This window comes from Coregonus clupeaformis, chromosome 34 (assembly GCF_020615455.1).
Source record: "Coregonus clupeaformis isolate EN_2021a chromosome 34, ASM2061545v1, whole genome shotgun sequence".
In the NCBI taxonomy this organism is placed as follows: Eukaryota; Metazoa; Chordata; class Actinopteri; order Salmoniformes; family Salmonidae; genus Coregonus; species Coregonus clupeaformis.
The window spans coordinates 21,447,089-21,470,366 of record NC_059225.1 but is presented as its reverse complement, the minus strand read 5'-3'; the positions used below and the strand labels follow the sequence as shown (position 1 = coordinate 21,470,366).

At 42.0% G+C, this 23,278-nt stretch overlaps 1 protein-coding gene across 1 annotated transcript in view; it reads left to right on the top strand.

Annotated features, from left to right (window-relative positions):
• The window catches only part of LOC121549948 (outer dynein arm-docking complex subunit 2), a 98,731-nt gene that overhangs the window by 33,000 nt on the left and 42,453 nt on the right, over positions 1-23,278 (top strand). Inside the window, exons 11-15 of the mRNA XM_041861950.2 lie at positions 9,203-9,349; positions 9,770-9,979; positions 11,054-11,287; positions 11,473-11,583; positions 11,778-11,932. Of these exons, the coding sequence (XP_041717884.1) occupies positions 9,203-9,349; positions 9,770-9,979; positions 11,054-11,287; positions 11,473-11,583; positions 11,778-11,932 (857 nt within the window). The remainder of the gene's footprint in view (positions 1-9,202; positions 9,350-9,769; positions 9,980-11,053; positions 11,288-11,472; positions 11,584-11,777; positions 11,933-23,278) is intronic.

Sequence of the window (23,278 nt, the reverse complement as noted above, 5' to 3'; positions counted from 1 at the left end):
AGTAACCCAGAGCCAAGTTAAATATCTGTTTTATTTTAGGAGTAAGAACAGTTTTTTTCTTCTTCTTCTCAGCGGTATAGACAGACATTTGTACTTCAGGAAGATTGAGACTTTCATAAAGCAACACATGAATGATCTGTGTTGTGTTTTAATGGTTATTTATCTAAGGATATTTACCCAGAGTGCTAATATGTGTGCCTACACTGCATTCGGTTTGAATGTCTTATGTAATGTACTAATATGTATACTAATGTGTATATATGTGTGCCGGTGAATACACATACAGTATGCCATGAGTTGTGTTTTTGCTTGCTGCAATGATGTTATAATGATGTTAACATGTTGCTTGCTGCAATGATTTAAACACTTTAGATGAGACTTGTGTTTGTGGAGTAGAGTATGTAAACAGTTGTTTTTGTGGCAAGAAACAAGGCATGTACAGTAGCCCCCACAATAGTATATGCATTGGTTGAAGCCCAATGTTAAATTGAAATCTCCCTACCATCATATCTAAGCCAATATTACACCAATGTCAATGAATATGTGCAAATCAACTTGATTGGAGGTACACTACACACTCCCAGCCTCTCATCATGTGCCGTCCGGCCGTTACCGAGAACCGCATACCGGATTTTTAACAGGGTCGTTAGCATTAGGAAAGAATGACCTAGCTCAATATCTAGGCGTCGGATAAGAACGAGACTGCAGCGTCCATAAAGTGACCATTGTTTGTAGGGAAAACAGTTTTGATATAAAATGTATAATTTACTGCCCTCACCAACAATGTACTACTTTTTGTAGCATTTCTGAGAATGCTAACATCCTTTCAGCCGAATCTCATAGTTCTAAAACCGGACCAAAGCACTTGGGTTGCGCAACAACAGCACTAGTAGCTACCTAACACCAGTCGGATGAGAGGCAATCTAGAAGCAAAGGAAGCTAGCTATATTTTGCTATGGAAGGTTTTTCACATGGCTAAAGTCATCTGTGTAAACTGTTGGCCTTGACACTTGCATGTAATCGGAACACAAACAAATAAGCATAAATAAGATGGCGAACGTCCTTGGCTGCAATTGCCAGTTAGCTAGCCAGTAACGTTAGCTAGCTAGTTACAAGCCAACACGGCTGTAACATTAGCTGTATGGACAAATGGCGATGTCAACAACAGTTCATAGTCAACACCAAACTTTGGGAAACTGCCAGGTTGCTAATGTATAATACATGCAATGGGCATTGCTCATCTAATGTCACACTAGTCAACCTGGCTTGCTTAGCAATGTAGTTAGCTAACGTTACAGCCCTTACCTTATGCATTGATTCAGTACGCTCCCTCCTCTTTAAAAAAAATACTTTAACCAAGTAAGATAAATAAATGTTAAATCAGTACTGAGTGAATGAACAACAACAAAAGCTTCCTTTACAACAAAAGCTTCCTGTCAAGATAATGCATTCATGACAGGGTTTGTAGCTTAAGCGTTAACATCACCGCCATGGGATCTGAAGGTCCTGGGTTCGCCTCTCTGAGAAGAAACGTATTCTCTTTATAGTGTTGACACACCCCTCCCAGTCCCGACACACACCGGCCCGCACACGCACGCACGGTGTGTGCTTATTTTCAATTATTAGGTGGCTCTTAAAAGAGCATAATTGAATGGCAATGGACGGGGACTGTGGTGTTTACTACAGCGGCCTGTTCAATTCAAGCATCCCATTGGTTCCTGCATAGCTACCGGTGTTGCCTCCAGCCTGCTGTGTGAGTCCTCCTAACTAGCTAGCACACAGTGTCCTTCACTCCCGCCTGCCGAACACCTGCCATCGTTAACATACCTTCTGAAACAGTGCCTGACAGGCAGGGGCGAAAGACACTGTCTACCTGTGTTCTAGCTAGTGTTAGCTACCTAGCCTGCCTGCTGTGTACCAGAGTCCTAGTTAGCTAGCTAACTAGCTAGAAACCAGTGTTCTTCACTAACGCCTGCCGAACACCTGCCCTTGCCATCGTTAACAGACCTTCTGAAACAGTGCCCAACAGTCAGGGATGAAGGATACTGTCTACCATTGTGCCTAGCTAGCTACCTACCTATGTTGTCACCCCCGCCTCTTCTTCTGTGGGGTTTATCGGCGGTTGGCATCCAACGTTATGGCACGTTACTGCCACCTACTGTACTGGAGCGCTCTCGCCTGTGTACCGGAGTCCTAGCTTTTCTAAAAATGGACCACAAGAAGTATAAAGAGGGGTTCCTGCAGATGCAGGAATACCCACATGCAGGACCACCCCGAATTGTGGGCCGTAATTGAACCCTACTCCGTCTTGCTACTACGGAGGAGAGAGGGGTGGATACTGGAGAGACCAACTCTCAAGGAATACATTGTTGCCCTCATCCGTCAGATGCACTCCACCCCTATGGTACATCCCAGGGACACACTGCTTAATGGCTGGGTGGTGGATTGTGTTCCCTGAAATGTGTATCATGCTGGGCCCACTCTATGCACTTGGTTATCTTCTGGTGCCACTGGAACATCCAGCTCCTCCGCTGCGCGATATCAGAGAAGACCACCGTTGTCCCGTTAAACATTCGGATGACCACCTCTAAATCCGCACATCTGCCGCACCAGTGCCATCCCGTTGGTGTATCCCAAGTCGTCTCCCCCGAGATGGATAACTAGGATGTCAGGGAGAGAAGTAGCACAGGCCCTCTGCTGGCGCAGAACACCAAGCAATATGTGCCACTTCATGCATTGCTCTCCGAGCCACCTAATGTGACAGTCAATAATGTATGTACAGTAAATAGTTAATGGGTAGGCGACATGTTGATTATTTTGGGTATTTTCCAACAGCTGTTTAAATTAAATAAATACTAATAACTACATTATTTCTGTTGCCATTTGCCATTATGGTGTATTTTTTACTTTACTTGTATTGCTGTGTTATGCTGTATTATAATGTTGTATAATAATGTTGCATAATCACCTTCCGGTATGAAAACCATGGAAATTAAAAACAGAAAACTATGTTTTAAGTGAGAGGTAGGAATTGGTCTGAAGCCGAAAATGAAAGGAAATTGACATGAGCACCACAATGCCTACTCAACTCAAGCTCTACCAAGGTTTTCCAGCACACAGCTTTGACCTACTACAGTAGCTATGTTGGTCTATTACTTCAAACAATGTGTATGCAGGTTGCTTAGGATTCAAACCTTCTCAAACAGCCTAATTCATACTCTGCATACTCTGGGGCGGCAGGTAGCTTAGTGGGTAAGAGCGTTGTGCCAGTAACCGAAAAGTCGCTGGTTCTAATCCCGAGCCGACTAGGTGAAAAATCTGTCGGTGCCCTTAAGCAAGGCACTTAACCCTAATTGCTCCTGTAAGTCGCTCTGGATAAGAGCGTCTGCTAAATGACTAAAATGTAAAATGAATAATGGAATTCACAGCGTCCTGCTATTAAAATAATCTATATATACTGTATATCATTAGGCTGTATATATTTTTATAAATAGGCCTATTGTAAATGTGTATTATTATAGCGTAACCATCTTTATTGCAAAAATAAATACAAATACACACATAACTTTAAGATGCATATTATTTTAACAGAGGTAATAAACTGCCCATTGATCAGCACAGCAATTGATAAAACAGGACCATGTTTGCGGAACAAGTGTTTCTGAGCTTATGTCAATATTACACAGGTAAGCTAACTGTTACAGAAATCAACAACATTTCACTTAGAGCCCCCAAAAGGCTAGGGCCGGCTCTGACTGCATATGTGGATATTGATGTGGGTATGCAGACCTGCGAGCCACTGCGGCCCCTCATGATGAGTTCAAATTTTTTGTGTCCACCACTTCCATCAACGTTGGAAGTGGGGGACACGGTATCGGTCTCTCTCTGTGTAGATTGAAGAACATACAGTATAGTTTCCATACCACATAATTACCATCAATATGCACTGTAGGTAACCTCAGGGTATTTGTTTTACAAGCTGAAGCCAAACTGCCTCATTAGCTAGAATTAGATATATGGTAACTAAACAGTTCCATACAATATGCTGTCCTACTTATTATCCTACTTTGTACTCTGCTGTTTTTGATAAAGCATTGACGATTAGTATCTTAATTGTAAGTGGCTTAAGTGATGATTAAAAAATAGATATATTTAGGTGCCAAATTTATTAATATGTTTATTACTTAGCAAACCACACTGAAAGGTTGTCTATTGTGTAAGTGTTTACTCTTAAAATGACTGCTAGAATGTGGTCATTTTTGTTGCATAGGTGGCTTCTTCATTTTACTGCCACATAATAACACATTAGATGATCCCTTATTTGTCCCTAATATGTATTTGTATATATAAGCATTAGGATATGCCCCTTAGTTTATATCATCTTATAACAATGAGATTACAGTATATTTTGTTTTATGTCCTGAAGTAAAGTAACTGATAGCCCCTATTTATATAAAGATGTGGCATACATGCATGCAATAATTTTATAATAAAACAACCATAGATTTATTATGTGTATATTAATTTCCAAGTAAAATGTAAGATGTTGCATAGAGCAAGGTGATGTAAGTAGGTGTCCTGATTTACCCACCCGTCTAGTGAGCTCCACCGTCCATCCACGATGATGACACTTTGTTTAACCCTTGTTGAGGTTGTCCACCCTCTGCTGGTCAGTAGCAGAACTACAGACCCCATGTTATCGCATGAGAACCCTTTTCCTAATTACCTCAAGTTCTCCTGCTGTGCAAAGAGCCAGTGTCAGTCACTACCCTCACATTAACCTAATTTCTACAAGTTAAGCATTATTTGCAAAAGCTTTGAACAGAGTATTCAGCCATGTTAACATGTTATAAATACTTTTTCAGAAATAGTTTCTTAACTACCAGGAAAAAATATAATTGCTGATAGTAAGCCTCAGACTAAAAGGGAAAATATAAATACAACAGTTTGAACCATTATTTTGGAAACCCATAGAAATTAAGTGGGCTACTTCTGCACCAGACAAAGTCATTTTCACTATGAATGTCTGTACATATTTCCATACTTTTTAAATTAAACAACTTTTTAGTGACAGAATATACCACAAAATGTTTGGACGCCTGACACAAACTGTATTATTTCACTAGCCGCTACAAGACAGCAGGGCCAGTCATATGCTCAACATTTTATTTTATACATGATCCTATGTCCAATATGAAGTAAGAGAGAACCACCAATCATTCTTTCCCTATTCCTTACCCATAATGGACTTGGCAGTAGATGGCTACATTTTTCTTCATCTGTACCCTACATGGCTAGTCTGCTTCAGAAACGACATAATAGTATAAACCACATGAATCCTCCGGGATGTGGCCTCTGCCAAGCTGGTTGATTCTTTCTTACACCGACTGAGGTCGAGGAACACAGACAGTAGGAACACAGACAGTAGGAACATAGACAGTAGGAACACAGACAGTAGGAACATAGACAGTAGGAACACAGACAGTAGAAACGTAGACAGTAGGAACACACAGTAGGAACGCAGACAGTAGAAACGTAGACAGTAGGAACACAGACAGTAGGAACGCAGACAGTAGAAACGTAGACAGTAGGAACACAGACAGTAGGAACACAGACAGTAGAAACGTAGACAGTAGGAACACAGACAGTAGGAACATAGACAGTAGGAACACAGACAGTAGGAACACAGACAGTAGGAACACAGACAGTAGGAACACAGACAGTAGGAACACAGACAGTAGGAACACAGACAGTAGGAACACAGACAGTAGAAACGTAGACAGTAGGAACACAGACAGTAGAAACGTAGACAGTAGGAACACAGACAGTAGGAACACAGACAGTAGGAACACAGACAGTAGGAACACAGACAGTAGGAACACAGACAGTAGGAACACAGACAGTAGGAACACAGACAGTAGGAACACAGACAGTAGGAACATAGACAGTAGGAACACAGACAGTAGGAACATAGACAGTAGGAACACAGACAGTAGGAACATAGACAGTAGGAACACAGATAGTGGCTCCACTCCACCTGTCATAGATACATACACACACACACACACACACACACACACACACACAGGTTATTACCTTGCTGTTTGCACTTAGTTGTATCAAGCAGTGAAGGTTTCAGACATTTCTGGTGGTGAGGAGGTCTGAACAATTACATCGGGGAGACAAAAGCACACTTTTTTTTTTAAATGGGTGATATCAGGTTAACACCTTTAATTAAATGTTATCCCTCAATGTGTTTAATTGCTTGTAAAGTAGTTTTTGAGTCCAACAATGATATTGGATAAGTAGATACATCTTTTATACAATGGTCTCTATAATTGACCTGAGGAATTACCATTGAGTTGTTGATTAATGATGATCATCCGCCCTGCGTGTCTGGTGTGAATTCCAAAGCAACCTTAACACGTACATTCCCTTTATGTGATGTTTACTTCCCAAGGCTTACTTGGTGTCTGTTGCTCTTGCTCAGTTTGTAATGTATGTGTCTGAATTAACGGACCATAAGAAATGCTTATTTTATATATTGGTAATTGACTACATTCACCAGATCATCAGAGTATACTGTATTTATGAATGCTGAATCCCCTTCATTCTTTCCCTGCTTTGTAATGTGAAATATTTAAAGATATTTTTCCTCTGGATGTAATTTATGAGGACATTTAGTCATCTCTATCCTTATTGCCAAATCCCGCTGGTAGTGAAATGTCTTGAGCAGTGGGTCCCTCCCCAGGTTTGGAGCAGATGTGTTCACCTGGGTTTAAACTACTATAAACAAAACACATAGCAGCCTAACCTCTGCAGTCTTCCCTGTGATCCCCCCTATTGTGACAAGTGTAAATCTATTCAGTATTGTTATTTTCTGTGGCGAATCACAAATGCCCCAAAGTCACATAAATACTGTAGAAAAATGTTCTCATCATGTTATGTAAACTCTAGTCTTTGGTTATGTTTACAGTTTTTTCATGTGTCTTTCATAAGCTGTAGTCTTTAGATGCAGACAGAGGTTGCTTTCCAAATGGCACCCTATTCTCTTTATATTGCACTGCTTTTGACCAGGGCCCTTATGATTGTGCACTATATAGGGAATAGTGTGCCATTTGACAGACAGTGGTTGAGTTGTAGGCTATCTGCCCCCTCTGCCTGCACATCTGCCCCTATCATGCTAGCTGGAGGAGAGTCAGAGACATCCATCATAACAGATTGTCAGATGTTGTAAATGTTTTAAAGAATGCCTACAATACTTCTAGACCAAAGCTAACAAAACTGGAAGCATATGATCTTTTCTCTCTGGTATCAGTTCTAAACATAGCGTTTTGTTTTTACAAGGTATGATCGTAGCTTCATTGAATCCTTTGAAGAGTGAGAAGTGGTGGTGTGGACTAAAGAAGAAGTAGATACACTGCTGTTAATAGACAAATGGTTCACATTTAAGCCAACGTCATAATATGGGGAACACATGTGCCCATTATCCCACTCCCAACAGTGTTTCAGGCTACCTCTTTTTGAGAACTCCTTCATATCACGGTTCACCCAGATACAGTGATTTAACTGTACTCCCATAACATGAACTGCATAGAACATACTGTTATTCATAGTCGTTTTTTTCCGTTAAATAACTCCTCTTTCTCACTTTAATACGTTCATTACATAAGAGGTTTGAGTCTTCTCTGCGTGGGTATAGTAATCTGTCTGGGATGGTCCTGAGTCTGAGATGTTTATGAAGTGTGTAACTAATAAGACGACTTGCAGTAGTGCCCTAAGAACTCACTGATCTCTAGGTCTATCTGTGGTTCATTTCAAACAAGCGCAGCAAGAAAAAATAAAACAATAAGATTTTGATTGTTCACTTGCCAGGAGATTTTGACTTTAGGATGCCATGTCACATTTCAAAGTCGTGTAACACATCTAGTATTACACCAGTTTACTGCTGTATTTTCTACCTACTGCGAAGAACTGCTGTTTCAATCTGGAATTAGATGGTTTTGTTCCGTCATGATCTAAACTATACTGAACAAAAATATAAACGCGACATGTAACAATTTCAATGATTTTACTGAGTTACAGCTCTGGTGGACATTCCTGCAGTCACCATGCCAATTACACACTCTCTCAAAACTTGAGACATCTGTGGCATTGTGTTGTGTGACAAAACTGCACATTTTAGAGTGACCTTTTATTGTCCCCAGCACAAGGTGCAACTGTGTAATGATCATGCTGTTTAATAAGCTTCTTGATATGCCACACCTGTCAGGTGGATGGATTATCTTGGCAAAGGAGAAATGCTCACTAACAGGGATGTAAACAAACATTTTAGAGAAATAAGCTTTTTGTGTGTATGGAACATTTCTGGGATCTTTTATTTCAGTATTTCTATTTGTTCAGTATATTTCACATCAACAGAAGATACACTGCAACAAGAAGACACAATACAGACTAAGTATCTGACAATGGCAATTGTTGTATCTACCTTCCGCCAACTTTTCCTTCTTTATGCATGTACTGCCACACTCAATCTCAACTAAATTGTTTGGTTATGTGTTACACTGTCAACCCAATCACCTATCATTATATAGGTCAGAGAATGACCCCAGTCACCAGTGTTGCATCTTTACATTATTTTGTACACATTGCACTTAAGAAGCAATAAACCCAAATCGGCTCAATATCCTGTTCCCATATATTGAGGCACTTGAAGTGAAATCAAAGAACAGATTTTTTTTACCCCCAAACCACTTGTTTGCTTAGTAGTAGTTACTAAGTAGCTAATTGGGTAGAAACAAGCTTTGAGTTATTTTGTGTGTGTATAGCAACTGTCAAAACAGAGTGTCTTTTGAAATGCTAACTCATTATTATGTTCAATCAACATTTCAATGCTCATTTTTCTCTTTTATCTTTAACGTAGGTCATTGTCTATGGTTTCTGGCCACAGGCATCTTAGTAGACAGAGTCAGTGCTATTCCGTATCAAATAGTTTCTCTCCACCAGTGTTTAACCATCACAAAATAACCCCAGCAGGCATGGTTAAAGAGGGGGATCAGTTGAGAAAAAAGAGAGGGGGAGAAAAGTAGGGAAGGAGGAGAGACACTGTGTCCTCATTTTTCTAAATGTCTCTTTAATTCTTATTTTCTCTGTCTGCTGTTTCATTAATTTATTCATTGGTGTCGTGTTATTATTATTTCAGGGAGGCAACCAGACGGCCACTGTGATTGCTCTGTGCTCCATGAGGGATTTTAATTTAGCCCAGGAGACGTGCCAACTGGCCATCCGGGATGTAGGTGGCCTTGAAGTCCTCATTAACTTGCTGGATACAGAAGAAATCAAATGCAAAGTGAGTAGCCCTCCCAGTCCCTGCTCCCTGCCAAGCGGACCTGGATGCCCGCGGGGGGAACAGAGCCACCCCTGTGCTGTGTGTGCCAGCCTAGTGTTTCAGATACCCAGAGTACTGACTGGAGGCCCTTTAAAGACACAGGGTAGCAATTAGACTCCAATAGACCTAATGAGATGTGTGGACGCTTTTTATACAGCATGCCTTTATATTGAACTCTTTAGAAACTGCTGTCTATTTTTAGGGGTCACGTTTTGGGAGTTTACCTAATGCTCTTTATTTGTGCTCTTGTTGACAGATGTTTACCCTATGTTGTTGACATTGGCTTTGCAGTTTTTCTTTATACAAGCCAATGTTTTTTTCTTGCTAAGGAGATTTAGTGAGATGTACTTTGTGGACTTACCATCTTTGTGCATGATTTAGATTGGCTCTCTGAAGATTCTGAAGGAGATCAGCCGTAACACTCAGATCCGCCGGGCCATTGCTGACCTGGGGGGCCTGCAGACCATGGTGAAGATCTTGGACTCCCCAGACAAGGACCTAAAATGCCTGGCCGCAGAGACCATCGCCAACGTGGCCAAGTTCAGACGGGCCAGGAGGACAGTCAGACAGCACGGAGGGATCAAGAGACTGGTGAGTCTAGTGGGAAGATACATACTGCACTGCACTGAAGCACAGAAAAGCATAGCCTTGCACAAGGGAACATAATACTAATGTCATTTAGACAGGCACTTTGATCCAAAGCATTGACAGTGACACATAAATATATGTGTATATGTGACCCGTGCGGGAAATGAACCCACAGCCCTGCTGATGTTGCCAGCAGCATGCTCTAACGAACCCACTACAGAGCCAATTTGGAATCACATGCTGTAGTAAAGCAGAAACTTAGACAATATAGTCCAATATAGCCAAATCATGGCTCCCCACTACAGAACTCCCCACACAGCACAGCCCAACCCAGCACAGCAACACCCAGCTCCTCACAGCGCTGGCTCTTCTAACTACCTCCAGTTTCCATACACTGGGTTCCTGCATACACGCCACCCTCACCCCTCCTTTCCCCTAATCTCATGTCACAAAACATCAAAGTGAGTCGGGGGGCAACAGATAGAATGTCCTCTGACATCCTTGGATCTGAGTTGATGTTTATTGACAGAGCGACCTGTGATTAAAGCCTGTGGGCCTTGTATATTTATCCTCAAGTTCCAAATCGGATGTGCTCATTGCAGTCATTGCAGGGGAGAGATTAATTTCACGCTAAACTACAGACTGAGACCACCTTTGAACTGCATAACATGTGTAATAGCTTTGCCTGCTCTGTCTCAGTGGCCGTGCAGGAACTATGGCTTAACACAGCCCTGACACACAGACTGAAGGTCATAAAGGGTCACTCTGGGATTTCAACATCGTAACATCAACACGCAGACCTGCTCTTTTTCCACATTCTGAATATCTGTTTTTTTATTCTGTCAGCCCCCATATTAATAGGATTTAATGATGCACCTAATCATGGCCAACAACTTTGCTATTCTCGTTTAATACATTGCGTCAATGGAAACCACAGCTATCATTAAAGCATTTCCTGTGGTTTTCACATTCATTGAACAAATCAGACATTACTTTCGCATTGTCTGATATACATTTTATTTGATGCACACTGGATCGTTGAGTGTGTGTGTTCTCTGTGTGTGTGTGTGTTCCCAGGTGGAGTTACTAGACTGCGTGCCTGACTCAGCGGCCCTGACAGAGGAGCAGGAGAAGGACGTGGAGGTGGCTCGCTGCGGGGCCCTGGCCCTCTGGAGCTGCAGTAAGAGCACCAGGAACAAAGAGGCCATCCGCAAGGCCGGGGGCATCCCTCTTCTGGCCCGCCTGCTCAAGTCTCCCCACGAGAACATGCTGATCCCTGTAGTGGGAACCCTGCAGGAGTGTGCCTCAGAGGTGAGGGGCTCACTATTAGGCACTGGCCAAAAGAAGTGCACTATGTAGGGAATAAGGAGCCATTTCAGGTATACTTCTGGTTTAGTGGGCAGCCACACTGAAGAGGACCACCTAGTAATTCATCATTGCAAACCAAAACACTGTCATTGACTGCCTATGTGTTTTCCCTGAACGTTCATTTCCAGAGAAGTTACAGGATTGCCATCCAGACGGAGGGTATGATCGAGGACTTGGTGAAAAACCTCAACTGTGACAACCACGAGCTACAGATGCATTGCGCCAGTGCCATCTTCAAGGTAACCATGGTTGTGCCTCATGTTTAGAATGTTTTCAGTCCATCATAAATAAACAAAAATAAATTGAGGCTGGGAATGTGGACAATGCATAAGCATTAGGGCAAGAAGCATCCAAAAATATGTCTATCAATGTTTTATTAGACCCCATGACATACTGTATCTCTTGCCTCTCTCCGTCTGTCTGTCTGCCTCAGTGTGCGGAGGACAAGCGTACCCGTGACCTGGTGCGTCAGTGCGAGGGCCTGCAGCCCCTGGTGACTCTGCTGAGCCAGGCAGACAACAAGCAGCTCCTGGCCGCCACCACCGGGGCCATCTGGAAGTGCTCCATCAGCATGGAGAACGTGGCTAAGTAACGTTACCCCTCCCTCCCTCTCCCTCCACCCCCTCCCTCCCTCTCCCTCCATCCCCTCCCTCCCTCCCTCTCCCTCCATCCACTCCCTCCCTCTCCCTCCATCCCCTCCCTCCCTCCCTCTCCCTCCATCCCCTCCCTCTCCCTCCATCCCCTCCCTCCCTCTCCCTCCATCCCCTCCCTCCCTCCCTCTCCCTCCATCCCCTCCCTCTTCCTCCATCCCCTCCCTCCCTCTCCCTCCACCCCCTCCCTCCCTCTCCCTCCATCCCCTCCCTCCCTCCCTCTCCCTCCATCCCCTCCCTCCCTCCCTCTCCCTCCATCCCCTCCCTCCCTCTCCCTCCCCCCCCTCCCTCCCTCCCTCTCCCTCCATCCCCTCCCTCCCTCCCTCTCCCTCCATCCCCTCCCTCCCTCCCTCTCCCTCCATCCCCTCCATCCCCTCCCTCTCCCTCCATCCCCTCCCTCTCCCTCCATCCCCTCCCTCTCCCTCCATCCCCTCCCTCCCTCTCTCCTCCCATTATTATTACCCCTCATTATCACTACAGCCCCACTCAGACTGGAGCCTGACCAGCACCAGAGTTAAACTGGGTGTTGCTGGTCGTGATCCCATATTTACTGTAGTGGGGGGGGTGAGGGGGCGGAGTACTTTAGAGTGGGGCATGTCTTATGTCATTGGTAGGTTGGTGTAATTACTGTTAGCCTATAGAATTAGCCTGGCCTGACTTTGACAGATTACCCACACAGAAGTACAGAGATATCTCATGAGGTTTATTTTTGTTTTGACTGATGTCTATTTAGCATGTATTGAGTGGGCAGCCATAGGTGCTTGTAATACTCAGAATATGTTTGCAAACTTAGTGTCATGAGTCTGACGGGAATTTAGAGAGCTAACTTTAAAGTATGGGGATGGGTCTACAGTACATTCCAAAGGAAATCGTAGTGATAGCAGTTGGGATGAGGGTCGATGTGCTGCAATCACGTGGCGTCTTTACGAGACTCATTTGTTCATTTTTACATTTACATCATTTAGCAGACGCACTTATCCAGACCGACTTACAAATTGGTGCATTCAACTTATGATAGCCAGTGGGACAACCACTTTTCTTCTTTTTTTCTTTTCTTTTTTTTCATTTTTTTCATATGGGAGTCTCACTTTTTCCTCTCCCAAAAGTTGTCACATCTCATCCTTTACGCTGTATCTGCCGAAGTGATTATTTGGACAAAATGTAAAGTTTTGCAGATTCACAGATTCTATTAGCTCTGATCTTTTATGTGACTGCAGGAGGAATGTGTTCTTTTCCACTGTTAACAAAAGATGAAGTAAAGTGTTGATTTTATAGACACCCAATGATGTGTTAGTCTAAAGCAGCTCTCCCATTAGTAATGAACATGGGCGGACTGAGAGAAAGCTGCCTAGAAAATGACTACTCTATAATGTCAGAAATGTAAGCTGACAGACTCTTAAATCATTTGTCATGTTACGGCATGCCCACGTTTATTTAATTGTCATTTAGTTCCCTTCAACAGTCAAACTTTCTGGAATCTTTCCTGGCTGTCTTTATTTTGCATGGGACGATTTTTTAAATCAGCAATTGTCCCTCAAAAATAAATAATGCCTAAAAATGTATTTTATTTGTCAGAGTGACTCAGGGGACAATGCAAGCCATATGCATTCATTTATACCACGGTAACCTCTCAATAAATTCAAGGCTTATTTTCAGAAACATAGCCAACAAACTGATAAGGCTGTGGCTTTTTTATAGGTTTTTACGATAAGAGTGGCTTTTGGAGTTTTATATGGTTTTATATGATGAATTAAGATATGTGGAAATGTCTAGCATCTGACTCAAAAACCCTGTAGGATTGAAAATTGCAGAGGAATTCTAAAAATAATAGTAAATGTCCCAGTAGCACTCACACCGGTCTCTCTCCACTTCATATTTCATAACTGACAAAATGATATCCTACATTTAGAGTCTAAGTTAATTCTTCCCAACTGGAAGCAAGTGCCTGTTGCCACAGTCAATTAAGCAATGATCCCATTACAGAAGTATGCCAATAACCCTCTCTTTAAAACAGGTGGATATAGATTACTGTCTCTGGTGCCAAGTTCATGATGGAGAACCAGACCAGTGGTTGTTGTCATAAACAAAAGCGAATGTTCTGTTTGCGTAGAAAGAGGAGTATTGGATGACAACGTATTTAGTTATAAAGACTAAATAATTCATACAGTAGAGAGGTCTTCAAGGAACAAAGTGAACCTTTCAGACTGTCTTTCAGTCCTCTGGCTAATAAACAAGCCTTCATAGTCAGTCCAGTTCTGATGCATATAAAACAACACAAAAATGGCAGAGCCTGGCACGGTGATAAAACAAGTTAACTACACTGGCAAGTAATGTGGCACCCTGTGCACTTGCTCCCATTACAGGCCACTTGTCTCAGCGTAATTGCTCATAACACTTTTGCTATGCAAAAAAGGGTAATAATAATAATAATAATAATAATAATAATAATAATGATAAATAATGATACCGATAATCACATGTAAAACCGCAATTGGTTGACACTTCATTGGCAAGCATCAAACCCTCACACTCATTAAGGGGAATTATGATAAATAACTAAGGAATCTATTCAGTGAGAGAGAGAGAGAAAGAGACCCAAAGGGCCGTAAAATCCGCTACAATGTTTCATTTAACGGTTACCTTCCTGTGTAGCGTTTGTGTTTTGTTTTTTGGACGGCTCGGGTGGTTGGTGTGAACAAAGGTCGAAATTTGGCCGTGGGTTCTCCAGGAAGGCAGGAGAGAAAACCAGCATGATGAAGAGTATAGCACTGAGTGTTTTAATGCACACTTACATTTGCGAGTGGATCTAGTTTTTTTTAAAACTCTCCCAGGGTTATTTGAATAACATGTAAAAATGTCAAGGTCAGACGCAGGCTTGAAATGAAATGACCAAGCCATTACTGTCAAACAGGAAAGGCTGCAAACGGTAATAGTTTTTTCGAGAGTTGTTAAGGGACGTTGTGTTCATTTCAGAATCAATCATGGGCCGAGTGGTGTTTCGAGACAAAAATCGTTTTGGAATATATTTGACAGAAACAGTAATGAGAGGGAGTTTAGTCTTTTTTTTATTCCCAAGTAGTAAATGAACAACTCAAACAGCTCTTGTGGCCAGTAGCAGACAGCGTGCTTTTGTGTTTGGGATCTTTAACATGGCGTGGCTGTACTGTACAGTAGGGATGTGTGGGATGCAGGCCTGAGATATGTGGAGTGAGAGGGAGACCTCCCCTAAAGCCCAGAAGAAGCAGCATGTGTTAGCTATTTTTCCTGATTAATGATGCATCAAAATAAGAGATGATTGATGTCCAAACAATATTATTATCTTTATAAATGAAGTGTGTTTGTTTTTAAAGCTCTACATCGTCTAAATGCCCAGAGATTAACATTTTCATAAGACTTGCAATATGGAGGGAGACTAGACCTATAGCCTATATGTATGAAAGGCCTTCATAAAAAGCCTCTCAAACCTCTTGTCTCGCACTAGGAAAGTTTTGGACCGTTGTTTTGTGCAGATTTAAAAGCAGATTTATAGGTGCATTGATACGTGTCCCCTTGAACGTTATATACGGAAGTGTTATGGACACACACAAACGCTGTGTAAAAACTAAGCCCTGTAACAAAAGAGTGAGGGAATAACTTTGCAATGGAAAGTGGTCCTTGCCAAGATCGCACTGTATTTGCCAACACAATAATGTTTGAGGTCAAGATTGTATGGTTCAGTTACAATTACTGGCTATCCATCCACTCCTCCTTCTCTTACCTCTGTTCCAGAGTCTATGATGAGCAGCAGGCCATAATTATGTATCATAATGATACTTCTTTCTTACCTCACGTTTCTATCTACAGAACTCTGCTCACCCGAGCTCTAGGCAATCCAGGCAGCAGTTCGCTCTCTTTCATTTTGAAGTGAGTTCCTTTTTCTGTTGAACATTAGGCTGTAGAATGTATCCTTCTGAAAGTCTCCCAGGCCCTTTATGATTCCCATTGAACGTCTTAGAGGGTCTCTTCCTTTCCCGTAGTCCTTGAAATGACTCTTTCACACAGAGCCACTTCTTAAAAACTAACTGGCTGTGGTATAAAATGACAGGCAGGCAGCATTCAAGTTCTATGCACCACCAATGTGAATGAGTGTGTTACTGTAACAGATGTCTTTACAAAAAGAGCAACACAATTCATCATAAAACTGCTACACAGGAGTCTCTCTTTGGTCCCTGTGTCTTTTGACAGGCTTGGAGCCAACTGTTTGTACGAGGGGCTGATTCAGGCAGCTTTGTGTTATGTTTCTTCTGCCATCTTTATTACGCTGGGATTGGCTGGGATTGGCTGAACAAAAATAGACATGACTTGCAGTCCATTTATCAAAAGTTATGTGTGTAATTACAAGGTAATTCTAGGGCTGGGAATTGCCAGGGGCCTCACGATACGATATTATCACAATACTTAGGAGCCGATACGATATGTATTGCGCTTCTATCAAAGTTAAAAATTTTAAAGAACTGATTGACTCTCTGCTAGACACTAACAAAAATCCCATCATATCTGGCTCTGTGCCCGCTCTGAATCGTGGCATTGAACGCTTTAGCAGGATTCTTGCTCTTCACAACTGTCTACGTGATTATTGCAGCTCAATGGGTGTAACTTTTGTTGACAATTTCGAAACCTTTTGGAAATAAAACACGTTTTATAAGGAGGATGGGATCCACCAAAATCATTTTGGTTCCTGGATCCTTTCACAGCATTATAAGGCTGCGTTGAGACAATGACTTAGCAATGACCCAAGCCCAGCTCAGCTAATCCCTACCATTGTAACGCAGAGTTGTCAAAATGCTTCAGCAAATGTACATTACACCAGGGGTGTCGGTAGACAATATAAGTAACCTAATTTATGTCCCTCTACCTGCCCTGAATGCCTCTGCTGATCCTACAGCTATTGTATGCAGTAATAATGTCCCTAAGAACCAGATTTATACTGTTAGCACTGAGCCGGTGTGCCCGAGGAGGAAGTCCACTGTGTGCAGCTCACCCTGCACTAACATAAAGAACATGAGCACATCTACTGCTGCTAAGCTTCCCTGTAAAGCAATAAAAACAAGTAAGCATCCCAGAAGAAAAGTGCTCAAGATAGCCCACATTAACATATGTAGCTTAAGAAACAAGGTTAATGAAATCAATAATTTGCTAGTAACAGATGACATTCATATTCTGACTATCTCTGAAACTCACTTAGGTAATACCTTTGATGATACAGTGGTAGCAATACAAGTTTATAACATTTACAGAAAATATAGAAATGCCAATTGTGGAGGTGTTGATGTTTTTATTCAGAACCACATTCCTGTGAACATTAGAGAGGATCTCATGTTAAATACTGTTGAAGTAATATGGCTACATGTTCATCTGCCTCACCTAAAGCCCATTCTGGTGGGAAGCTGCTATAGACCACCAAGTGCTAACAGTCAGTATCTGGATACCATGAGTGAAATGCTTGATAATGTATGTGATATCAATAAAGAGGTATACTTTCTGGGTGATTTAAATATTGATTGGCTTTCATCAGGCTGCCCACTCAAGAAAAAGCTTCAAACTGTAACCAGTGCCTGCAACCTGGTTTAGGTTATCAGTCAACCTACCAGGGTAGTTACGAACAGTACAGGAATTAAATCATCAACATGTATTGATCATATTTTTACAAATGCTGCAGACATTTGTTTGAAAGCAGTATCCAAATCCATTGGATGTAGTGATCACAATATAGTAGCCATATCTAGGAAAACCGAAGTTCCAAAGGCTGGGCCTAATATTGTGGATAAGAGGTCCTACAATAAGTTTTGTAGTGATTCCTATGTTGTTGATGTAAAGAATTTATGTTGGTCTGTGGTGTGTAATGAGGAGCAAACAGACACTGCACTTGACACATTAATGAAATTGCTTATTCCAGTTAATAAAACATGCACCCATTAAGAAAATGACTGTAAAAACTGCTAAATCCTCGTGGATTGATGAGGAATTTAAAAATGTTATATGGTTGAGAGGGTTGAGGCAAAAGGAATGGCAAATAAGTCTGGCTGCACAACCGATTGGCAAACGTATTGCAAATTGAGAAATCATATGACTAAACTGAATAAAAAGAAGAAGAAACTACACTATGAAGCAAAGATAAATGACATAAAGAATGATAGTAAAAAGCTTTGGAGCACTTAAATGACATTTTGGGAAAAAAGGCAAACTCAGCTCCATCATTCATTGAATCAGATGGCTCATTCATCAGATAACCAACTGATATTGCCAACTACTTTAATAATTTTTTCATTGGCAAGATTAGCAAACTTAGGCAAGACATGCCAGCAACAATTGCTGACACTACACATCCAAGTATATCTGACCAAATTATTCTAAGACAAGCAAAAAAAAAAAAATTGTCATTTTGAATTCCGTAAAGTGATTGTGGAAGAGGTGAAATAATTATTGTTGTCTATCAACAATGACAAGCCACCGGGGTCTGACAACTTGGATGGAAAATTACTGAGGATAATAGCGGACGATATTGCCACTCCTATTTGCCATATTTTCAATTTAAGCCTACTAGAAAGTGTGTGCCCCCAGGCTTGAAGGGAAGCAAAAGTCATTCCACTACCTAAAATTGTAAAACCCCTTTACTGGCTCAAATAGCAGACCAATTATCCTGTTACCAACCCTTACTAAACTATTGGAAAAAATTGTGTTTGACCAGATTACAATGCTATTTTACAGTAAACAAATTGACAACAAACTTTCAGCATGCTTATAGAGAAGGACATTCAACAAGCACAGCACTTACACAAATGACTGATGATTGGCTGAGAGAAATTGATAAAAAGATTGTAGGGTCTGTTTTGTTAGACTTCAGTGCGGCTTTTGACATTATCGACCATAGTCTGCTGCTGGAAAAACATGTGTTATGGCTTTACTCCACCTGCTATATTGTGGATACAGAGTTACCTGTATAATAGAACACAGAGGGTGTTCTTTAATGGAAGCCTCTCCAACATAATCCAGGTAGAATCAGGAATTCCCCAGGGCAGCTGTCTAGGCCCATTACTTTTTTCAATCTTTACTAATGACATACCACTGGCTTTGAGTAAAGCCAGAGTGTCTATGTATGTGGATGACTCAACAATATACATGTCAGCTACAACAGCGACTGAAATGACTGCAACACTTAACAAAGAGTTGCAGTTAGTTTCAGAGTGGTTGGCAAGGAATAAGTTAGTCCTAAATATTTCTAAAACTAAAAGCATTGTATTTGGGACAAATCATTCACTAAACCCTAAACCTGAACTAAATCTTGTAATAAATAATGTGGAAGTTGAGCAAGTTAAGGTGACTAAACTGCTTGGAGTAATCCTTGATTGTAAACTGTCATGGTCAAAACATATTGATACAACAGTAGCTAGGAGGGGGAGAAGTCTGTCCATAATAAAGCGCTGCTCTACCTTCTTAACAGCGCTATCAACAAGGCAGGTCCTACAGGCCCTAGTTTTGTCACACCTGGACTACTGTTCAGTCGTGTGGTCAGGTGCCACAAAAAAGGACTTAGGAAAATTGCAATTGGCTCAGAACAGGGCAGCACGGCTGGCCCTTGGATGTACACAGAGAGCTAATATTAATAATATGTATGTCGATCTCTCCTGGCTCAAAGTGGAGGAGAGATTGACTTCATCACTACTTGTATTTATGAGAGGTATTGACATGTTGAATGCACCGAGCTGTCTGTTTGAACTACCGGCGCACAGCTCGGACACCCATAAATACCCCACAAGACATGCCACCAGAGGTCTCTTCACAGTCCCCAAGTCCAGAACAGACTATGGGAGGCGCACAGTACTACATAGAGCCATGACTACATGGAACTCTATTCCACATCAAGTAACTGATGCAAGTAGTAAAATTAGATTTGAAAAACAGATAAAAAACACCTTATGGAACAGCGGGGACTGTGAAGCAACACAAACATAGGCGCAGCCACATGCATACACACACGATAACATAGGCACTATACACACATGGATTTTTGTACTGTTGATATGTGGTAGGAGTGGTAGGAGTGGAGTAGGGGCCTGATGGCACACAGTGTGTTGTGAATGTAGTGTAATGTTTTTAAAATTGTATGAACTGCCTTAATTTTGCTGGACCCCAGGAAGAGTAGCTGCTGCCTTGGCAGCAACTAATGGGGATCCATAATAAATACAAATGCAAAGTTTATTGGTTGCGTACACAGTTTTGCAGATGTTATCGCAGGTGCAGAGAAATGCTTATGTTTCTAGCTCCAACAATGCAGCAACGTCTAGCAATACAATGACTATACACACATAATCCAAAAGTAACAACAAAAAAATAAGAAATTAAGACGAGCAATTTTAGAATCCGGAATATAAATAAATATACAGTGAGGGAAAAAAGTATTTGATTCCCTGCTGATTTTGTACGTTTGCCCACTGACAAAGACATGATCAGTCTATAATTTTAATGGTAGGTTTATTTGAACAGTGAGAGACAGAATAACAACAAAACAATCCAGAAAAACGCATGTCAAAAATGTTATAAATTGATTTGCATTTTAATGAGGGAAATAAGTATTTGACCCCTCTGCAAAACATGACTTAGTACTTGGTGGCAAAACCCTTGTTGGCAATCACAGAGGTCAGACGTTTCTTGTAGTTGGCCACCAGGTTTGCACACATCTCAGGAGGGATTTTGTCCCACTCCTCTTTGCAGATCTTCTCCAAGTCATTAAGGTTTGGAGGCTGACGTTTGGCAACTCGAACCTTCAGCTCCCTCCACAGATATTCTATGGGATTAAGGTCTGGAGACTGGCTAGGCCACTCCAGGACCTTAATGTGCTTCTTCTTGAGCCACTCCTTTGTTGCCTTGGCTGTGTGTTTTGGGTCATTGTCATGCTGGAATACCCATCCTCGACCCATTTTCAATGCCCTGGCTGAGGGAAGGAGGTTCTCACCCAAGATTTGATGGTTCATGGCCCCGTCCATCGTCCCTTTGATGCGATGAAGTTGTCATGTCCCCATAGCAGAAAAACACCCCCAAAGCATAATGTTTCCACCTCCATGTTTGACGGTGGGGATGGTGTTCTTGGGGTCATAGGCAGCATTCCTCCTCCAAACACGGCGAGTTGAGTTGATGCCAAAGACCTCGATTTTGGTCTCATCTGACCACAACACTTTCACCCAGTTCTCCTCTGAATCATTCAGATGTTCATTGGCAAACATCAGACGGCCCTGTATATGTGCTTTCTTGAGCAGGGGGACCTTGCGGGCGCTGCAGGATTTCAGTCCTTCACGGCGTAGTGTGTTACCAATTGTTTTCTTGGTGACTATGGTCCCAGCTGCCTTGAGATCATTGACAAGATCCTCCCGTGTAGTTCTGGGCTGATTCCTCACCGTTCTCATGATCATTGCAACTCCACAAGGTGAGATCTTGTATGGAGCCCCAGGCCGAGGGAGATTGACAGTTATTTTGTGTTTCTTCCATTTGCGAATAATCGCACCAACTGTTGTCACCTTCTCACCAAGCTGCTTGGCGATGGTCTTGTAGCCCATTCCAGCCTTGTGTAGGTCTACAATCTTGTCCCTGACATCCTTGGAGAGCTATTTGGTCTTGGCCATGGTGGTGAGTTTGGAATCTGATTGATTGAGTGCTTTTGTGGACAGGTGTCTTTTATACAGGTAACAAACTGAGATTACGAGCACTCCCTTTAAGAGTGTGCTCCTAATCTCAGCTCGTTACCTGTATAAAAGACAACTGGGAGCCAGAAATCTTTCTGATTGATAGGGGGTCAAATACTTATTTCCCTCATTAAAATGCAAATCAATTTATAACATCTCTGACATGCGTTTTTCTGGATTTTTTTGTTGTTATTCTGTCTCTCACTGTTCAAATAAACCTACCATTAAAATTATAGACTGATCATTTCTTTGTCAGTGGGCAAACGTACAAAATCAGCAGGGGATCAAACACTTTTTTCCCTCACTGTATATATGGTGTGTAGAGACAGTATGGACTGTATACAGTGGGGGAAAAAAGTATTTAGTCAGCCACCAATTGTGCAAGTTCTCCCACTTAAAAATATGAGAGAGGCCTGTAATTTTCATCATAGGTACACGTCAACTATGACAGACAAATTTAGAAAAAAAATTCCAGAAATTCACATTGTAGGATTTTTAATGAATTTATTTGCAAATTATAGTGGAAAATAAGTATTTGGTCACCTACAAACAAGCAAGATTTCTGGCTCTCACAGACCTGTAACTTATTCTTTAAGATGCTCCTCTGTCCTCCACTCGTTACCTGTATTAATGGCACCTGTTTGAACTTGTTATCAGTATAAAAGACACCTGTCCACAACCTCAAACAGTCACACTCCAAACTCCACTATGGCCAAGACCAAAGAGCTGTCAAAGGACACCAGAAACAAAATTGTAGACCTGCACCAGGCTGGGAAGACTGAATCTGCATTAGGAAAGCAGCTTGGTTTGAAGAAATCAACTGTGGGAGCAATTATTAGGAAATGGAAGACATACAAGACCACTGATAATCTCCCTCGATCTGGGGCTCCACGCAAGATCTCACCCCGTGGGGTCAAAATGATCACAAGAACGGTGAGCAAAAATCCCAGAACCACACGGGGGGACCTAGTGAATGACCTGCAGAGAGCTGGGACCAAAGTAACAAAGCCTACCATCAGTAACACACTACGCCGCCAGGGACTCAAATCCTGCAGTGCCAGACGTGTCCCCCTGCTTAAGCCAGTACATGTCCAGGCCCGTCTGAAGTTTGCTAGAGTGCATTTGGATGATCCAGAAGAGGATTGGGAGAATGTCATATGGTCAGATGAAACCAAAATATAACTTTTTGGTAAAAACTCAACTCGTCGTGTTTAAAGGACAAAGAATGCTGAGTTGCATCCAAAGAACACCATACCTTCTGTGAAGCATGGGGGTGGAAACATCATGCTTTGGGGCTGTTTTTCTGCAAAGTGACCAGGACGACTGATCCGTGTAAAGGACAGAATGAATGGGGCCATGTATCGTGAGATTTTGAGTGAAAACCTCCTTCCATTAGCAAGGGCATTGAAGATGAAACGTGGCTGGGTCTTTCAGCATGACATTGATCCCAAACACACCGCCCGGGCAACGAAGGAGTGGCTTCGTAAGAAGCATTTCAAGGTCCTGGAGTGGCCTAGCCAGTCTCCAGATCTCAACCCCATAGAAAATCTTTGGAGGGAGTTGAAAGT